Source organism: Salvelinus alpinus, chromosome 26, assembly GCF_045679555.1.
Source record: "Salvelinus alpinus chromosome 26, SLU_Salpinus.1, whole genome shotgun sequence".
Lineage (NCBI taxonomy): Eukaryota > Metazoa > Chordata > Actinopteri > Salmoniformes > Salmonidae > Salvelinus > Salvelinus alpinus.
In genome coordinates, this window is record NC_092111.1 from 46,600,121 (window position 1) to 46,621,832 (window position 21,712).

The 21,712-nt window shown below is 45.5% G+C and overlaps 1 protein-coding gene across 5 annotated transcripts in view; it reads right to left on the minus strand.

Moving 5' to 3' along the window:
* Positions 1 to 21,712, minus strand: part of LOC139555356 (protein spire homolog 1-like) — a 132,003-nt gene that overhangs the window by 107,713 nt on the left and 2,578 nt on the right. For all 5 annotated transcript variants that reach the window (XR_011670989.1, XR_011670990.1, XM_071369079.1 and 2 more), the window contains exons 2-3: positions 11,879 to 11,910; positions 2,260 to 2,499 (exon numbers count right to left, since the gene is read on the minus strand). Coding sequence is in view for 3 of the 5 variants with exons in the window: in XM_071369079.1 (XP_071225180.1) it covers positions 2,260 to 2,499; positions 11,879 to 11,910 (272 nt within the window). In the remaining 2 variants the exon portion in view is untranslated. The remainder of the gene's footprint in view (positions 1 to 2,259; positions 2,500 to 11,878; positions 11,911 to 21,712) is intronic.

The following is a 21,712-nucleotide window of genomic DNA, read 5'->3' on the forward strand; positions in this document are numbered from 1 at the left end:
GCTCTTTCTGGGCCACTCAAGGACATTCAGAGACTTGTCCCGAAGCCATTCCTGCATTGTCTTGGCTGTGTGCTTAGGATCGTTGTCCAGTTAGAAGGTGGACCTTCGCTCTCAGTCTAAGGTCCTAAGTGCTCTGGAGCAGGTTTTCATCAAGGATCTCTGCACTTTGCCCCATTCATCTCTCCCTCGATCCTGACTTGTCTCCCAGTCCCTGCCGCTGAAAAACATCCCCACAGCATGATGCTGCCACCCCATGCTTCACCGTAGGGATGGTGCCAGGTTTCCTCCTGCTTGGCATTCAGGTCAAAGAGTTCCATCTTGGTTACATCAGACCAGAGAATCTTGTTTCTCATGGTCTGAGAGTCCTTTAGGTGCCTTTTGGCAAAGTCCAAGCGGGCTGTCATGTGTCTTTTACTGACTAGTGACTGCCGTCTGGCCATTCTACAATAAAGGCCTGATTGGTGGAGTGCTGCAGAGATGGGAGAACCTTCCAGAAGGACAACCAACTCCACATTGGAATGCTGGAGCTCTGTCAGAGTGACCATTGGGTTCTTGTTCACCTCCCTGACCAAGGCCCTTCTCCTCCGGTTGCTCAATTTGGCTGGACGGCCAACTCTAGGAAGGGTCTTGGTGGTTCTAAACTTCTTCTAATTAAGGATGGAGGCCACTCTGACAGAGCTCCAGAGTTCCTCTGTGGAGATGCGAGAACCTTCCAGTCTTGGTGGTTCTAAACATTTAAGAATGAGCTGAGAGAACAGTCTATCGCTTGGGTGACTGGAGTCTGACAATTGTTGGGCCTTCCTCCGACACCGCCTGGTATAGAGGTCCTGGATGGCAGGCAGTTCGACCCCAGTGATGTACTGGGTCGGATGCACTACCCTCTGTAGCGCTACCCTCTGATGGTGTTGATGTGAGCCATGACCAGCCTCTCAAAGCACTTCATGTCTACAGATGTAAGTGCTGCAGGGCGATAGTAATTTAGACAGTTTACCTTGGTGTTCTTGGGCACAGGGTCTATGGTGGTCTGCTTGAAACATGTAGGTATTACAGACTCGGTCAGGGAGAGGTTGAAAATGTCAGTGAAGACACTTGACAGTTGGTCTGCGCATGCTTTGACTACACGTCCTGGTAATCCGTCTGAGGCCTTGTGAAAGTCAACCTGTCTAAATGTCTGAGTGTGTGGAAAAGACAGAAAGGAGCTGGTGTTTTCTCAGACGAGAGCATTGAGCAGTTTGAGACGTCCCTGTGGGGGCTTCTGTTAACGTCAGTTAGATTCACCCTAGCATCCCAAATGGCACCCTATTCCCCATGTAGTACACTACTATTGACCAGGGCCCATAGGGCTGTAGTCCACTGCTATTGACCAGGGCCCATGAGTAATAGGGTGTCATTTAGGATGCTGCTGACTAGCTACCCTATCAACCCCTTAGTCTGGGAAGGAAGGAGAGTTCATGAGGAATGCAGACGTATCTAATATAGCCGTGCTGCTGCATCGAGTTCAGATGTGACTGGAGGTCTCCGGTAGTCTGGTCTGTGGGGAAAGCTCTGCTAATGACTGGAGGTCTCCGGTAGTCTGGTCTGTGGGGAAAGCTCTGCTAATGACTGAAGGTCTCCGGGAGTCTGGTCTGTGGGGAAAGCTCTGCTAATGACTGGAGGTCTCCGGTAGTCTGGTCTGTGGGGAAAGCTCTGCTAATGACTGGAGGTCTCCGGTAGTCTGGTCTGTAGGGAAAGCTCTGCTAATGACTGGAGGTCTCCGGTAGTCTGGTCTGTGGGGAAAGCTCTGCTAATGACTGGAGGTCTCCGGTAGTCTGGTCTGTGGGGAAAGCTCTGCTAATGACTGGAGGTCTCCGGTAGTCTGGTCTGTGGGGAAAGCTCTGCTAAAGACTGGAGGTCTCCGGTAGTCTGGTCTGTGGGGAAAGCTCTGCTAAAGACTGGAGGTCTCCGGTAGTCTGGTCTGTGGGGAAAGCTCTGCTAAAGACTGGAGGTCTCCGGTAGTCTGGTCTGTGGGGAAAGCTCTGCTAATGACTGGAGGTCTCCGGTAGTCTGGTCTGTGGGGAAAGCTCTGCTAAAGACTGGAGGTCTCCGGTAGTCTGGTCTGTGGGGAAAGCTCTGCTAATGACTGGAGGTCTCCGGTAGTCTGGTCTGTGGGGAAAGCTCTGCTAAACCGCTCTAACGTGTCACCGCGTCGTACCGCTCTAACGTGTCACCGCGTTGTACTGTTACAGGTAACTATAGTTGATACAGTGAGATAGGACGTACCATGATGATGTCTCTGAATCCTTTTACATTACAGACAGTGTTTGGGTCTTCCTCGTCTTCCTCCTCCTCAGTGGCCTCGTAACCTTCATCAGGGCAGGGGTCTCTGTCCCTCTCCTTCTCTGCCATGTTGGTCATCATGTCGATGAGTTGCTCCAGAGGCGGACTGAGCTCTCTCTCCTCGCTCTCCTTCAGACTGTAATCCAACGCCTTGTAGATCATGATTCCCAGAGATTCAATCACCTACAGGACAAAAAAACAACAGGCCGTTATTGACCCACATACGGAGCCAGTAGACACTAACCAACTCTTACGGACCGCTACCAACTCCTACTAGCATTAGGATTCCCCAATGACACCATATGAAGACAAGTCCAGACAAACACAGTGTATCAGATTGAGTTCAATGTGTCAAATCGGAGGGCCTGTTGTCCGGACCTCTGGCAGCGTCTATGGGGGTACCACAGGGTTCAATTCTCGGGCCGGCTCTTTTCTCTGTATATATCAATGATGTTGCTCTTGCTGCGGGTGATTCTCTGATCCACCTCTACGCAGACGACACCATTCTGTATTCATCTGGCCCTTCTTTGGACACTGTTAACTAACCTCCAAACGAGCTTCAATGCCATACAACACTCCTTCCGTGGCCTCCAACTGCTCTTAAACGCTAGTAAAACCAAATGCATGCTTTTCAACCGTTCGCTGCCCCGCCCGCCCAACTAGCATCACCACCCTGGACGGTTCTGACCTAGAATATGTGGACAACTACTAATACCTAGGTGTCTGGCTAGACTGTAAACTCTCCTTACAGACTCATATCAAACATCTCCAATCCAAAATCATATCTAGAATCGGCATTCTATTCTGCAACAAAGCCTCCTTCACTCACGCCGCCAAACATACCCTCGTAAAACTGACTATCCTACCGATCCTCGACTTCGGCGATGTCATTTACAAAATAGCCTCCAACACTCTACTCAGCAAACTGAATGCAGTCTATCACAGTGCCATCCGTTTTGTTACCAAAACCCCATATACCACCCACCACTGCGACCTGTATGCTCTAGTCGGCTAGCCCTCGCTACATATTCGTCGCCAGACCCACTGGCTCCAGGTCATCTCCAAGTCTATGCTAGGTAAAGCTCCGCCTTATCTCAGCTCACTGGTCACGATAACAACACCCACCCGTAGCACGCTCTCCAGCAGGTATATCTCACTGGTTATCTCCAAAGCCAACACCTCCTTTGGCTGCCTTTCCTTCCAGTACTCTGCTGCCAATGACTGGAACGAATTGCAAAATTTGCTGAAACTGGAGACTTATATTTGCCTCACTAACTTTAAACATCAGCTATCTGAGCAGCTAACCGATCGCTGCAGCTGTACATAGCCCATCTGTAAATAGCCCACCCAATCTACCTACCTCATCCCCATATTGTTTTTATTTACTTTGCTGCTCTTTTGCACACCAGTATCACTACTTGCACATCATCATCTGCTCATCATCATCTGCTCATCTATCACTCCAGTGTTAATCTGCTAAATTGTAATTACTTTGCTACTATGGCCTATTTATTGCCTTACCTCCTCACGCCATTTGTACACACTGTATATAGACTTTTCTATTGTGTTATTGACTGTATGTTTGTTTATTCCATATGTAACTCTGTGTTGTTGTTTGTGTCGCACTGCTTTGCTTTATCTTGGCCAGATCACAGTTGTAAATGAGAACTTGTTCTCAACTAGCCTACCTGATTAAATAAAGGTGAAATAAATAAATAAATGATCAGGACCCTTTATTCACAAAGAGTAGGAGTGCTGGTCTAGGATCAGGTCTTCCTTCTTATTCATTATGATCTAAAGGGCAAAACTGATCCTAGATCAGGACTCTGATGCTTTATGAACACAGGCCCAGGAACCTGGCATAACCTGCACGAACTTCACGAGGCATCAATTACAGCTAATACAATTGTGGACCTGAAAGTGGTTGTGGGTGATACCACAGAGATAGACAGTAATATCTCTAAGGCCGATTGCAGTCATGCAGCACTGAACATGGAAACATTGGCTTTGAGCATTACATCACAAAGGATATCTACAATCAGCTATGCTGCTATGTCCACAGACAGACAGCTGGCTAACAGCAGGTGAGCGCTGGGACAGACAAGGGCACAGCACAGCTCTATATTTAGCCACACAGTACAGTACAATAGAGGTAGGTCTAACACTTATCTAACAAACACAAAGGTTAACCCCAGTCAGTCCAGATCAGTGTTAAAGGTCATAGATGAACAGGTTAGTCAGCTGACATACCCTTGGAGGCTGGAGGAATCAGGAGAATTCATTCCATTCCAGCTATTACAATGAGACAGTCCTCCCATCTAAAGTTACACCAGCCTCCCCTGGGAGTACGGTCATTATCTCTGGTTCTGAGGGTCATTATCTCTGGTTCTGAGGTGGGGTGGTGTGGGTCATTATTTCTGGTTCTGAGGTGGGGTGGTGTGGGTCATTATCTCTGGTTCTGAGGGTCATTATCTCTGGTCCTGAGGTGGTGTAATGTGTGTCATTATCTCTGGTTCTGAGGGTCATTATCTCTGGTCCTGAGGGTCATTATCTCTGGTCCTGAGGGTCATTATCTCTGGTTCTGAGGGTCATTATCTCTGGTTCTGAGGTGGTGTAGTGTGGGTCATTATCTCTGGTTCTGTGGGTCATTATCTCTGGTTCTGAGGGTCATTATCTCTGGTTCTGAGGGTCATTATCTCTGGTTCTGAGGTGGTGTAGTGTGGGTCATTATCTCTGGTTCTGAGGGTCATTATCTCTGGTCCTGAGGGTCATTATCTATGGTCCTGAGGGTCATTATCTCTGGTTCTGAGGGTCATTATCTCTGGTTCTGAGGGTCATTATCTCTGGTTCTGAGGTGGTGTAGTGTGGGTCATTATCTCTGGTCCTGAGGTGGTGTGGTGTGGGTCATTATCTCTGGTTCTGAGGTGGTGTAGTGTGGGTCATTATCTCTGGTCCTGAGGTGGTGTAGTGTGGGTCATTATCTCTGGTTCTGAGGTGGTGTAGTGTGGGTCATTATCTCTGGTTCTGAGGTGGCGTAATATGGGTCATGATCTCTGGTTCTGAGGTGGTGTAGTGTGGGTCATTATCTCTGGTTCTGAGGTGGTGTAGTGTGGGTCATTATCTCTGGTTCTGAGGTGGGGTGGTGTGGGTCATTATCTCTGGTTCTGAGGTGGGGTGGTGTGGGTCATTATCTCTGGTTCTGAGGTGGTGTGGTGTGGGTCATTATCTCTGGTTCTGAGGTGGTGTAGTGTGGGTCATTATCTCTGGTTCTGAGGTGGTGTAGTGTGGGTCATTATCTCTGGTTCTGAGGTGGTGTAGTGTGGGTCATTATCTCTGGTTCTGAGGTGGTGTAATGTGTGTCATTATCTCTGGTTCTGAGGTGGTGTAGTGTGGGTCATTATCTCTGGTTGAGGTGGTGTAGTGTGGAAGTGAGGTGCCCAAACTGAGCCCTGCAGGGTGAGGCTGGGAGAGGGTGAGGGTGGGACAGGGTGAGGCTGGGACAGGGTGAGGCTGGGACAGGGTGAGGGTGAGACAGGGTGAGGCTGGGAGAGGGTGAGGCTGGGAGAGGGTGAGGCTGGCTAGGACCCAGTAGCTGCCAGGGAGATGTCTCATCTGGCTGGGTAGAGCACCAGTCTGTCTGAAGGAGGGAGAGGTGTTGACTGAGCTGTGTGTCAGCGGAATTTTTCTTTCACATGAGTCATGACCTAACTGACACGTCATTCTCAATAAGATTTCACTTGTGAAATAAAGGTGATATAATAAACTGGCTTTATAAAATACATTAGATTGATTTTGAAACAGGCGATTGGCCTCAGTATATAGGCTTTCATCCCTCTAGTCGATGTCCACGCCCGGGTGAAACACATCAAAACTCCATTTTGCTCCTACCTTCCTATAGGCAGAAACTCAAACAGGAAGTACCTGTGTTAAGGTCTATTTAACACTGGTCTGACCAAACGGAATCCATTCTTTAAGATTGTTTTGATCATGGCCTCCCGGGTGGCGCAGTGGTCTAGAGCACTGCATCGCAGTGCTATGCTGCGCCACCAGAGTCTGGGTTCGCGCCCAGGCTCTGTCGCAGCCGGCCGCGACCGGGAGGTCCGTGGGGCGACGCACAATTGGCTTAGCGTCGTCCGGGCTAGGGAGGGTTTGGCCGGTAGGGATATCCTTGTCTCATCGCGCTCCAGCGACTCCTGTGGCGGGCCGGGCGCAGTGCGCGCTAACCGAGGGGGGCGGGTGCACGGTGTTTCCTCCGACACATTGGTGCGGCTGGCTTCCGGGTTGGAGGCGCGCTGTGTTAAGAAGCAGTGCGGCTTGGTTGGGTTGTGCTTCGGAGGACGCATGACTTTCGACCTTCGTCTCTCCCGAGCCCGTACGGGAGTTGTAGCGATGAGACAAGATAGTAATTACTAGCGATTGGATACCACGAAAATTGGGGAGAAAAGGGGATAAAATTAAAATAAAAAAAAATAAAATAAAAAAAATAGATTGTTTTGATCACGCGGACTAGGATATGTTCTGGGTAGCCTCAGAGAATAACATTGACATTTACACGGACAAAGTGACTGAGTTCATCAGGAAGTGTATAGGGGGTGTTGTTCCCACTGACTATTAAAAACCAGAAACTGTGGCGAGATGGCAGCATTCGCGCAAAACTGAAAGCGCGAACCACCGCATTTAACCATGGCAAGGTGACTGGGAATAGGGCCGAATGGAAACAGTGTAGTTAATCTCTCCTTAACAGGCAAAACGTCAGTACAGAGAAAGTGGAGTCGCAATTTAATGGCTCAGACACGATACGTACAGTACCAGTCAAAAGTATGGACACACCTACTCATTCCAAGGTTTTTCTTTATTTTTACTACTTTCTGCATTGTAGAATAATAGTGAAGACATCAAAACTATTAAATAACACATATGGAATCATGTAGTTACTAAAAAAGTGTTATATCCTGTAGTAACCAAAAAAAGAGATTATTCAAAGTAGCATCCCTTTGCCTTCACGACAGCTTTGCACGCTCTTGGCATTCTCTCAACCAGCTTCATGAGGTAGTCACCTGGAATGCATTTCCATTAACTGGTGTGCCTTGTTAAAAGGTAATTTGTAAAATATATTTAGTTCTTAATGCTTTAGAACCAATCAGTTGTGTTGTGACAAGGTAGGGGTGGTATACAGAAGATGGTCTTTTACCAAATAGGGCCAAGTCCATATTACGGCAAGAACAGCTCAAATAAGAAAAGAGAAATTACAGTCCATCATTACTTTAAGACATGAAGGTCAGTCAATGTGAAAAAATTCAAGGACTTTGAAAGTTTCTTCAAGTGCAGTCGCAAAAACCATCAAGAGCTATGATGAAACTGTCTCTCATGAGGACCGCCACAGGAAAGGATGACCCAGAGTTACCTCTGCTGCAGAGGATAAGTTCATTATAGTTACTAGCCTCAGAAATAGCAGGCCACATAAATGCTTCAGAGTTCAAGTAACAGACACATCTCAACATCAACTGTTCAGAGGAGACTGTGTGAATCAGGCCTTCATGGTCGAATTGCTGCAAAGAAACCACTACTAAAGGACACCAATAAGAAGAAGAGATTTGCTTGAGCCAAGAAACATGAGCAATAGACATTAGACCGGTGGAAATCTGTCCAAATCAGAAATGTTTGGTTCCAACCGGGGTGTCTTTGTGAGACGGAGAGGAGGTGAACGGATGATCTCCGCATGTGTGGTTCCCACCGTGAAGCATGGAGGAGGAGGTGTGATGGTGCTTTGCTGGTGACGCCGTCTGTGATTTATTTAGAATTCAAGGCACACTTAACCAGCATGTCTACCACAGCATTCTGCAGCGATACGCCATCCCATCTGGTTTGCGCTTAGTGGGACTATCATTTGTTTTTCAACAGGACAATAACATCTGCAAAAAATGTGTATGTCACCAGTAAAATGTGATTTATCACTTGAGGCACAGCACATACCGTTGTTTCCTACATTTTTCAAAATCAGTCGCACATGTAGCCCATAGGCCTATACGTTTTATTTGTCACAATACAGGTGAAGAACTTAACGTGGACAGGGAATACAGGAGGGGACTAAGTACACACCCCTGAGGGGCCCCAGTATTGAGGATGAGCGTGTCAGACGTGTTGTTGCCTACCCTTACCACCTGGGGTAAGCCCGTCAAGAAGTACAAGATCCAGTTGCAGAGGGAGGTGTTTAGTCCCAGGATTCTTAGTTTAGTGTGGAGCTTTGTGGGCACTATGGTGTTGAACGCTCAGCTGTAGTCAATGAACAGCATTCTCACATAGGTGTTCCTTTTGTCCAGGTGGGAAAGGGCGGTGGGGAGTGTGATTGAGATTGCGTCATCTGTGGATCTGTTTGGTTGGTATGCGAATTAGAGTGGGTCTAGGGTTTCTGGCATGATGCTGTTGATGTGAACCATGACCAGCCTTTCAAAGCACTTCATGGATACCGACGTTAATGCCATGGGGCGGTAATCATTTAGGCAGGTTACCTTCACTTCCTTGGGCACAGAGACTATAGTGGTCTGTAATGGGGATCACCTTGGGGGTCATGATAGGGACTGCACAAAATGATTGATGCATTATAATAATTGATTATGCTTATGTTGTATTAATAGAAGGGGAGGGTCTTGAAGGGCTAATAGACCCCTCCCCCACTACATTTATAGGGTCCTGGACCACAGATTAGCAATATATGCATTATAAGGTTTAATACTGTTCCACACTTCTTTTCTAGTCTCTGCCTCTTATAAGAAACGGTCTGAGCAGATGTGTGAGCCATTGCAGTCAATGTGTCTGAGGAATCGCCTCAAGGCTAAAAGAGATACATAGACACAGACCCCTGCAGTAAATAGATAAGAGAAGTCAGACACACCACTGTACGCCACACGGGATTGGAAAATTACCGCTGAGCCCTTAGAAAGCACTATTTTCTCCTGCAAGTTTGTATAACTGTATATGCATGGGCTTGGTCTCATGAGTAGAAGGTGTTGATGTAGGCAGTTACATCACTAGGGGTTGACTGCAAGCATATTAAAGCAACTTGGACCTTTTTTATTTTGCAGAACTTACTCTGAAACATACGTGCTATGTTTCCATTGTCAACTTCTGTCTGCATTAATAAAGGTTTAATTGAGTTACTTAAAGAAGATAGTCTGATTGCTGATTTCACCAATAAGCCAATGATTGACAAGGAACCTACCCCAACATCTGCTTGAAAGATGTAGGTTTTACAGACTGGGTCAGAGAGAGGTTTAAAATGTCAGTGAAAGCATTTGACAGTTGGTCTTCGCATGCTTTGAGTACACGTCCTGGTAATCCGTCTGGCCCAGCGGCTTTGTGAATGTTGACCTGTTTGCAGTTCTTGCTCACATTGGCTACCAAGAGCGTTATCACACAGTCACCCATAATATACTGGACTGCAGGGAGGATGACTTCCATTCAGGAGGAGGAAGACAGAGGGGCACTAGAACATGGAGACTGCTGTTATAGAATGTGCATTTCTGCTGAATCTGACATGGTGCCAATAGGGACCTGGCGTTAGTGACTGTTCCCCTCAGTCCATATGGTCCTACTTAAGTCACCCTAGAGGGAAGGAGCCCCCAAATCTGGACAGACAGATGGCCGGACAAGCAGCACCAATCAGAGCTGTCCGTCAGCGAGGGAAACCCCTAACAGGATGCTCCTCTAATGGCACCATATTCACAAAATAGTGCACTACTTTTGACCAGAGACTCATATATTAGTGCACTACTTTTGACCGGAGACTCATATATAGTGCACTACTTTTGACCAGAGCCTCATATATAGTGCACTACTTTTGACCAGAGCCTCATATATAGTGCACTACTTTTGACCAGAGACTCATATATTAGTGCACTACTTTTGACCAGAGCCTCATATATTAGTGCACTACTTTTGACCAGAGCCTCATATATAGTGCACTACTTTTGACCGGAGACTCATATATAGTGCACTACTTTTGACCAGAGCCTCATATATAGTGCACTACTTTTGACCAGAGCCTCATATATAGTGCACTACTTTTGACCAGAGCCTCATATATAGTGCACTACTTTTGACCGGAGACTCATATATAGTGCACTACTTTTGACCAGAGCCTCATATATAGTGCACTACTTTTGACCAGAGCCTCATATATAGTGCACTACTTTTGATAAGAGCCTCATAAATAGTGCACTACTTTTGACCAGAGCCCCATATATAGTGCACTACTAGAAAATATCGGTCTGGGAACTCCTTCAAGACGGTTGGAAAAGCATTCCTCATGAAGCTGGTTGAGAGAATTCCAAAATATATTTTGATTTGTTTAACACTTTTTTAGTTACTACATGATTCCATATGAGTTCTTTCATAGTTGTGATGTCGTCACTATTATTCTACAATCTAGAAAATAGTACAGATATTGAAAAACCCTGGAATGAGTAGGTGTGTCCAAACTGTTGACGGGTACAGTGTCCTTCGGAAAGTATTCAGACCCCTTGACTTTTCAAACATTTTGTTACATTATATCCCCCCCCCCCCCAATCTACACACAATACCCCATTATGACAAAGCAAAAAGAGTTCAGACGTTTCTCCTTAAAATAAAAAAACAGAAATACTTTATTTACAGTTGAAGTTGGAAGTTTACAATACACTTAGGTTGGAGTCATTAAAACTTGTTTTTCTTGTTATTAACAAACTATTGTTTTGGCAAGTCGGTTAGGACATCTACTTTGTCCATGACAAGTAATTTTTCCAACAATTGTTTACAGACAAGTCTTACATTGACAGCGGCGCAGTGCAGTGTGGGTAGACTTCCACAGCCTCAGCTCATGTCAGTGTTTCATTCCATTCAGATTCAATTTCCGCTTCAATGATTTAGCTTTTTTCCAATTAAATGAAAAGACTGGGAAAAAAAGCTAAAAAAAATGTCTAGTGTCTTCCAATTCAGTGTGACAATCAAATGTCTGGGAGCTGGAGAGCGATAAAGGGAGAAACCCCTTATCTCAGCGCCAAGCCGTCTATGCTGCTGGGCTTCGCATTGTATCGTAGTTGTCACGCCAACTCGGTACAAACGGTCGCTCATGGTTTCCATGGTGGGCACTGGGCTCTGTATTTGGGATGACTTCCGTTCCATGAAACACACACTTAAACAAATATTCCCCCAGTGGGACCTCGATACAAACAGGTCTCAGCTGGCCACATGTTAGAGAAATACATACGCTGGAATAATACACAACAGTCCTACGCTACTGCAGAAGCCTAAGAGAAAAATACAAATCCCAGTTCTGGAAGCATCTCCAACAACTCCATGGTACAGTATATTCACCTAAACTCAAAACGTAGTGTTTTTATTCAGTGTTATTAAACCATAGAAACATGACTGTTCATTGGCTCATCGGAGTAACCTGTACTCCTAGATGTAGAACAAATTCAAGCTTGGATTTTAAAGCACCCTTAAAACAATGGAAACATGGTTCATTCTCTACCAGTAGAAACCTCATCTGACAAACCAAAACAGTCCTTGACGTGTAACTCACCTCTGAGGACGTGTTGGGAGGTCTGTATTTATCTGGAAAGAGAAAAGAAAAGTGTTATTCAAATATGCATCACTACATACACACATACCCTACCACTGCAGTATCACTACATACCCTACCACTGCAGCATCTCTACATACCCTACCACTGTAGCATCTCTACATACCCTACCACTGCAGCATCTCTACATACCCTACCACTGTAGCATCACTACACACACACATACCCTACCACTGCAGCATCACTACATACCCTACCACTGCAGCATCACTACATACCCTAACACTGCAGCATCACTACATACCCTACCACTGTAGCATCACTACATACCCTACCACTGTAGCATCACTACACACACACACATACCCTACCACTGCAGCATCACTACATACCCTACCACTGTAGCATCACTACATACCCTAACACTGCAGCATCACTACATACCCTACCACTGTAGCATCACTACATACATACATACCCTACCACTGTAGCATCACTACATACCCTACCACTGCAGCATCACTACATACCCTACCACTGCAGCATCACTACATACCCTACCACTGCAGCATCACTACATACCCTACCACTGCAGCATCACTACATACCCTACCACTGCAGCATCACTACATACCCTACCACTGCAGCATCACTACATACCCTACCACTGCAGCATCACTACATACACTACCACTGCAGCATCACTACATACCCTACCACTGCAGCATCACTACATACCCTACCACTGCAGCATCACTACATACCCTACCACTGCAGCATCACTACATACCCTACCACTGCAGCATCACTACATACCCTACCACTGTAGCATCACTACATACCCTACCACATCACTACATACCCTACCACTGCAGCATCACTACACACACACACATACCCTACCACTGCAGCATCACTACACACACACACACATACCCTACCACTGCAGCATCACTACATACCCTACCACTACAGCATCACTACATACCCTACCACTGTAGCATCACGACAGTCGTGGCCAAAAGTTGAGAATGACACAAACATTCATTTTCGAAGTCTGCTGCCTCAGTTTGTATGATGGCAATTTGCATATACTCCAGAATGTTATGAAGAGTGATCAGATGAATTGCAATTAATTGCAAAGTCCCTCTTTGCCATGCAAATGAACTGAATCCCCAAAAACATTTCCACTGCATTTCAGCCCTGCCACAAAAGGACCAGCTGACATCATGTCAGTGATTCTCTCGTTAACACAGGTGTGAGTGTTGACGAGGACAAGGCTGGAGATCACTCTGTCATGCTGATTGAGTTCGAATAACAGACTGGAAGCTTCAAAAGGAGGGTGGTGCTTGAAATCATTGTTCTTCCTCTGTCAACCATAGTTACCTGCAAGGAAACACGTGCTGTCAACATTGCTTTGCACAAATAGGGCTTCACAGGAAAGGATATTGCTGCCAGTAAGATTGCCCCTAAATCAACCATTTATCGGATCATCAAGAACTTCAAGGAGAGCGGTTCAAATGTTGTGAAGAAGGCTTCAGGGCGCCCAAGAAAGTCCAGCAAGCACCAGGACCGTCTCCTGAAGTTGACTCAGCTGCGGGTTCGGTGCACCACCAGTACAGAGCTTGCTCAGGAATGGCAGCAGGCAGATGTGAGTGCATTTGCACGCACAGTGAAGCGATGACTTTTGGAGGATGGCCTGGTGTCAACGGCAGCAAAGAAGTCACTTCTCTCCAGGAAAAACATCAGGGACAGATTGATATTCTGCATAAGGTACAGCGATTGAACTGCTGAGGACTGGGGTAAAGTCATTTTCTCTGATGAATCCCCTTTCCGATTGTTTGGGGCATCCGGAAAAAAGCTTGTCCGGAGAAGACAAGGTGAGCGCTACCATCAGTCCTGTGTCATGCCAACAGTAAAGCATCCTGAGACCATTCATGTGTGGGGTTGCTTCTCAGCCAAGGGAGAGGGCTCACTCACAATATGCCTAAGGACACAGCCATGAATAAAGAATGGTACCAACACATCCTCCGAGAGCAACTTCTCCCAACCGTCCAGGAACAGTTTGGTGACGAACAATGCCTTTTCCAGCATGATGGAGCACCTTGCCATAAGGCAAAAGTGATAGCTAAGTGGCTCGGGGAACATAACATCGATATTTTGGGTCCATGGCCAGGAAACTCCCCAGACCTTAATCCCATTGAGAACTTGTGGTCAATCCTCAAGAGGCGGGTGGACAAACAAAAACCCACAAATTCTGACAAACTCCAAGCATTGATTATGCAAGAATGGGCTGCCATCAGTCAGGATGTGGCCCAGAAGTTAATTGACGTCATGCCAGGGCGGATTGCAGAGGTCTTGAAAAAGAAGGGTCAACACTGCAAATATTGACTCTTTGCATCAACTTCTTGTAATTGTCAATAAAAGCATTTGACACTTATGAAATGCTTGCAATTATACTTCAGTATTCCAAAGTAACATATGACAAAAATGTCTAAAGACACTGATGCAGCAAACTTTGTGAAAATTAGTATTTGTTTCAAATCTCAAAACTTTTGGCCACAATTGTACATACATACCCTACCACTGTAGCATCACTACATACAATCTAGAGGTCGGCCGATTAATTAGGGCCGATTTCAAAATTTCATAACAATCGGAAATCGGTAATTTTGGACACCGATTTTGCACCCCAAAAATGTATATATATATATTTTTTTTACACCTTTATTTAACTAGGCAAGTCAGTTAAGAACACATTCTTATTTTCAATGACGGCCTAGGAACGGTGGGTTAACTGCTTTGTTCAGGGGCAGAACGACAGAACGACTGCTCAGGGATTCAATCTTGCAACCTTACGGTTAACTAGTCCAACGCTCTAACCACCTGCCTCACGAGGAGCCCGCCTGTTACGCGAATGCAGTAGAAGCCAAGGTAAGTTGCTAGCTAGCATTAAACTTATCTTATAAAAAACAATCAATCATAATCACTAGTTATAACTACACATGGTTGATGATATTACTAGTTTATCTAGCGTGTCCTGCGTTGCATATAATCGATGCGGTGCGCATTCGCGAAAAAGGACTGTCGTTGCTCCAACGTGTACCTAACCATAAACATCAATGCCTTTCTTAAAATCAATACACAGAAGTATATATTTTTAAACCTGCATATTTAGCTAAAAGAAATCCAGGTTATCAGGCAATATTAACCAGGTGAAATTGTGTCACTTCTCCTGCGTTCATTGCACGCAGAGTCAGGGTATATGCAACAGTTTGGGCCGCCTGGCTCATTGTGAACTAATTTGCCAGAATTTTACGTAATTATGACATAACATCGAAGGTTGTGCAATGTAACAGCAATATTTAGACTGATGGATGCCATCCGTCACATAAAATACATAACGGTTCCGTATTTCACTGAAAGAATAAACGTTTTGTTTTCGAGATGATAGTTTCCGGATTCGACCATATTAATGACCTAAGGCTCGTATTTCTGTGTGTTATTATGTTATAATTAAGTCTATGATTTGATAGAGCAGTCTGACTGAGCGGTGGTAGGCAGCAGCAGGCTCGTAAGCATTCATTCAAACAGCACTTTCGTGCGTTCTGCCAGCAGCTCTTCGCAATGCTTCAAGCATTGCGCTGTTTATGACTTCAAGCCTATCAACTCCCGAGATTAGGCTGGTGTAACCGATGTGAAATGGCTAGCTAGTTAGCGGGGTGCGCGCTAATAGCGTTTCAAACGTCACTCGCTCTGAGACTTGGAGTAGTTGTTCCTCTTGCTCTGCATGAGGTAACGCTGCTTCGAGGGTGGCTGTTGTCAATGTGTTCCTGGTTCGAGCCCAGGTAGCGGCGAGGAGAGGGATGGAAGCTATACTGTTACACTGGCAATACTAAAGTGCCTATAAGAACATCCAATAGTCAAAGGTATATGGAATACAAATCGTATAGAGCAAAATAGTCCTATAATTCCTATAATAACTACAACCTAAAACTTCTTACCTGGGAATATTGAAGACTCATGTTAAAAGGAACCACCAGCTTTCATATGTTCTCATGTTCTGAGCAAGGAACATAAACGTTAGCTTTTTTACATGGCACATATTGCACTTTTACTTTCTTCTCCAACACTTTGTTTTGCATTATTTAAACCAAATTGTTTCATTATTTATTTGAGGCAAAATTGATTTTATTGATGTATTATATCAAGTTAAAATAAGTGTTCATTCAGTATTGTTGTAATTGTCATTATTACAAATACATAAAAAAATATAATAATAATAAAAAATAAAATACATTTTTGGTCCTCCAATAATCGGTATCGGTAACTGCAGTGGCTTGATTTGTAGTAGACGTATTCATTAGAAAATAAATACGTTAACTCATTGAAAGCCAAAATCAAGACTGAATCCCCTTGATCTACTCAGGCTGCAAATGACCCCAGCTCAGAGCAAAGGACCTCGCCTCACGATTTATAGTGGAAGACACTATACTACACACGCTAGAGCCTACACTCACAGGGCCAGGCTCACCTCCAGTCCTGAACAAGAGAACACAGGCCATCTGTTAGCTGGAGACATGACGCCAGTGCCCCCCCTCTCCCTCTACCTCCCCCTCTCTCTTCATCTCAGTCTCTCTCTCCCTCTCCCTCTCAGTCTCCTGCTCGCTCTTCTCGCCCCGACCCTTCTCTTAAATCACAGTGGGTATTCAGACACTGCTGTAGATGCAGCAATGAGTGGGAGAGAGCCATTTTCATTCTACAGACTGATCTTTAGTGCAGCTATGTGTATGCATTCATTGCGTCACTAGAGCCGGACATACTGAAACAATCTCCAAGGCTGATTTGTCCAATTCCTTCTGGCCTGAATCAGAATGCAAATGCCTTCTTCTGTCTGAAAGATAGGCCCTTGACATACTGACTGTCGCGGCACGTCATTGTTCAGACAGGTCTAAAGAGCAATGTCATTGATCAGATAGGTCTAAGCACTGGTTGCCTGGGTGACAGTCAGCCCTGGGGAATAGAGTATATTCTAACAGACTATGGGTTACGTAACCATTGATTTTCTTATCTGGTAGTATAGGGTTGTAACCTGAACGAGCCAACACTCTGCTCTGGTAGTAACCTCCTGAACAAGCTAACACTCTGCTCTGGTAGTAACCTCCTGAACTAGCTGACACTCTGCTCTGGTAGTAACCTCCTGAACTAGCCAACACTCTGCTCTGGTAGTAACCTCCTGAACTAGCTAACACTCTGCTCTGGTAGTAACCTCCTGAACTAACTAACACTCTGCTCTGGTAGTAACCTCCTGAACTAGCTAACACTCTGCTCTGGTAGTAACCTCCTGAACTAACTAACACTCTGCTCTGGTAGTAACCTCCTGAACTAGCTAACACTCTGCTCTGGTAGTAACCTCCTGAACTAGCTGACACTCTGCTCTGGTAGTAACCTCCTGAACTAGCCGACACTCTGCTCTGGTAGTAACCTCCTGAACTAGCCAACACTCTGCTCTGGTAGTAACCTCCTGAACTAGCCAACACTCTGCTCTGGTAGTAACCTCCTGAACTAGCTGACACTCTGCTCTGGTAGTAACCTCCTGAACTAGCCAACACTCTGCTCTGGTAGTAACCTCCTGAACTAGCCAACACTGGTAGTAACCTCCTGAACTAGCCAACACTCTGCTCTGGTAGTAACCTCCTGAACTAGCCAACACTCTGCTCTGGTAGTAACCTCCTGAACTAGCCAACACTCTGCTCTGGTAGTAACCTCCTGAACTAGCCAACACTCTGCTCTGGTAGTAACCTCCTGAACTAGCTGACACTCTGCTCTGGTAGTAACCTCCTGAACTAGCCAACACTGCTAGTAACCTCATGAACTAGCCAACACTCTGCTCTGGTAGTAACCTCCTGAACTAGCTAACACTCTGCTCTGGTAGTAACCTCCTGAACTAGCTAACACTGCTAGTAACCTCCTGAACTAGCTAACACTCTGCTCTGGTAGTAACCTCCTGAACTAGCTGACACTCTGCTCTGGTAGTAACCTCCTGAACTAGCCAACACTCTGCTCTGGTAGTAACCTCCTGAACTAGCCAACACTGGTAGTAACCTCCTGAACTAGCCAACACTCTGCTCTGGTAGTAACCTCCTGAACTAGCCAACACTCTGCTCTGGTAGTAACCTCCTGAACTAGCTGACACTCTGCTCTGGTAGTAACCTCCTGAACTAGCCAACACTGCTAGTAACCTCCTGAACTAGCCAACACTCTGCTCTGGTAGTAACCTCCTGAACTAGCCAACACTCTGCTCTGGTAGTAACCTCCTGAACTAGCTGACACTGCTAGTAACCTCCTGAACTAGCTGACACTGCTAGTAACCTCCTGAACTAGCTGACACTCTGCTCTGGTAGTAACCTCCTGAACTAGCTGACACTGCTAGTAACCTCCTGAACTAGCTGACACTCTGCTCTGGTAGTAACCTCCTGAACTAGCTGACACTCTGCTCTGGTAGTAACCTCCTGAACTAGCCAACACTGCTAGTAACCTCATGAACTAGCCAACACTCTGCTCTGGTAGTAACCTCCTGAACTAGCCAACACTCTGCTCTGGTAGTAACCTCCTGAACTAGCCAACACTCTGCTCTGGTAGTAACCTCCTGAACTAGCCAACACTCTGCTCTGGTAGTAACCTCCTGAACTAGCCAACACTCTGCTCTGGTAGTAACCTCCTGAACTAGCCAACACTCTGCTCTGGTAGTAACCTCCTGAACTAGCTGACACTCTGCTCTGGTAGTAACCTCCTGAACTAGCCAACACTCTGCTCTGGTAGTAACCTCCTGAACTAGCCAACACTCTGCTCTGGTAGTAACCTCCTGAACTAGCTAACACTCTACTCTGGTAGTAACCTCCTGAACTAGCCAACACTCTGCTCTGGTAGTAACCTCCTGAACTAACTGACACTGGTAGTAACCTCCTGAACTAGCTAACACTGGTAGTAACCTCCTGAACTAGCTAACACTGCTAGTAACCTCCTGAACTAGCCAACACTGGTAGTAACCTCCTGAACTAGCTAACACTCTGGTAGTAACCTCCTGAACTAGCTAGCGCTGCTAGTAACCTCCTGAACTAGCTAGCGCTGCTAGTAACCTCCTGAACTAGCTAGCGCTGCTAGTAACCTCCTGAACTAGCTAGCGCTGCTAGTAACCTCCTGAACTAGCTAGCGCTGCTAGTAACCTCCTGAACTAGCTAGCGCTGCTAGTAACCTCCTGAACTAGCTAGCGCTGCTAGTAACCTCCTGAACTAGCTAGCGCTAGGCATCTGCCTAATAAACATCACGTCTTTCTCATCCTGACATAATCAGCGGCAGGACAGGCAGACGTTCCTTGCCAAAATACCTCACTCAGGCTCTGATTCAGTCAAACAGGAAGGTTGTTTTTCATGTTCTGACGCCTGACCCGTGTCACCTTATGAAAGGTGTCTAACCCACACTTACAGAGACTGTGCTCTGGATGTGACATTACGTAGGTTTGACAACCCAAAAGACAACAGAAACCAGCCGGTGTCACATTATGTCTCACTATCTAATGGCCTCTAGTGTTGTGTATCAACAGGGGGAGAGAGTGGAGGTTGTGTGTGTGTGTGTGTGTGTGTGTGTGTGGCAGAGGGGGGAGGCGGATAGTTAATAAGCACCAAACAGGAAAACAAGCCCAGTGCCAGAGGTGGATCGTTCCACCTCAAAAAGCACAAGAGGATTTCCACACCCACAATCTCAGATTGTTCTGAAATCATAAATTGTTAGAAACAAATACAGAGCCTTCAGAAAGTATTCACGCCCCTTGACTTTTTCCACATTCTGTTGTGTTACAGCCTGAATTTAAATTCGATTAAAATACCCCATGTCAAATTGGAGTAGTTTGTTGACATTTTTACACATTTAAAACTGAAATGACACATTTAAACTTTAAATAGGACAAGTCAATAATTATTCAAGCCTAAATTAATTGAGGAAAAATGAGCTTAACAAGTCACATAAGTTGCATGGACTCCCTGTGTTACAGTGTTTGACGTGATTTTGAACGACTCCCTCATCTCTGTACCCCATTCATAAAGAAAACTGTAAGGTGCCTCAGTCGAGCAGTGAATTTCAAAACACAGACTCAACCACCAAGACCAGTGAGGTTTTCAAATGCCTCGTAAAGGGCACATATTGGTACAGTAGATGGGTAACATTTTTTTTTTTACAGATTACACTCTGAATGGTGCATCTGTACCCGATGTGAAATGGCTAGCTAGTTAGCGGTGGTGCGCGCTAATAGCGTTTCAATCAGATGAGATTATTGCAGAAATTGACCGGGAGAGTAACAGAAGGAATGGATGAGGACTGAGTTAACACAGTTTTGATTCCAGAGCAGAATAAATGTTTTGGGAAGGAAACTATCCACTTTTAGATCAGAAAGTAAAATATGTTTTTGCTTCTTATGCTAATGCAGTTGTTTATATGGTTGCATATTCATGAGATATTTTTCATACATACATACATACATACATACATACATACATACATACATACATACATACATACATAACCTGATGCATACAATGTGTATGTGATGTTGGCTATGACATACAGTGGGGCAAAAAAGTATTTAGTCAGCCACTAGTTGTGCAAGTTGTCCCACTTAAAAAGATGAGAGAGGCCTGTAATTTTCATCACAGGTACACTTCAACTATGACAGACAAAATGAGAGAAAAAAAATCCAGAAAATCACATTTTAGGATTTTTAATGAATTTATTTGCAAATTATGGTGGAAAATAAGTATTTGGTCACCTACAAACAAGCAAGATTTCTGGCTCTCACAGACCTGTAACTTCTTCTTTAAGAGGCTCCTCTGTCCTCCACTCGTTACCTGTATTAATGGCACCTGTTTGAACTTGTTATCAGTATAAAAAGACCTGTCCACAACCTCAAACAGTCACACTCCAAACTCCACTATGGCCAAGACCAAAGAGCTGTCAAAGGACACCAGAAACAAAATTGTAGACCTGCACCAGGCTGGGAAGACAATCTGCAATAGGTAAGCAGCTTGGTTTGAAGAAATCAACTGTGGGAGCAATTATTAGGAAATGGAAGACATACAAGACCACTGATAATCTCCCTCGATCTGGGGCTCCACGCAAGATCTCACCCCGTGGGGTCAAAATGATCACAAGAACGGTGAGCAAAAATCCCAGAACCACACGGGGGGACCTAGTGAATGACCTGCAGAGAGCTGGGACCAAAGTAACAAAGCCTACCATCAGTAACACACTACGCCGCCAGGGACTCAAATCCTGCAGTACCAGCCAGTACATGTCCTGGCCCGTCTGAAGTTTGCTAGAGAGCATTTGGAGGATCCAGAAGAAGATTGGGAGAATGTCATATGGTCAGATGAAACCAAAATAGAACTTTTTGGTAAAAACTCAACTCGTCGTGTTTGGAGGACAAAGAATGCTGAGTTGCATCCAAAGAACACCATACCTACTGTGAAGCATGGGGGTGGAAACATCATGCTTTGGGGCTGTTTTTCTGCAAAGGGACCAGGACGACTGATCCATGTAAAGGAAAGAATGAACGGGGCCATGTATCGTGAGATTTTGAGTGAAAACCTCCTTCCATCAGAAAGGGCATTGAAGATGAAACGTGGCTGGGTCTTTCAGCATGACAATGATCCCAAACACACCGCCCGGGCAACGAAGGAGTGGCTTCGTAAGAAGCATTTCAAGGTCCTGGAGTGGCCTAGCCAGTCTCCAGATCTCAACCCCATAGAAAATCTTTGGAGGGAGTTGAAAGTCTGTGTTGCC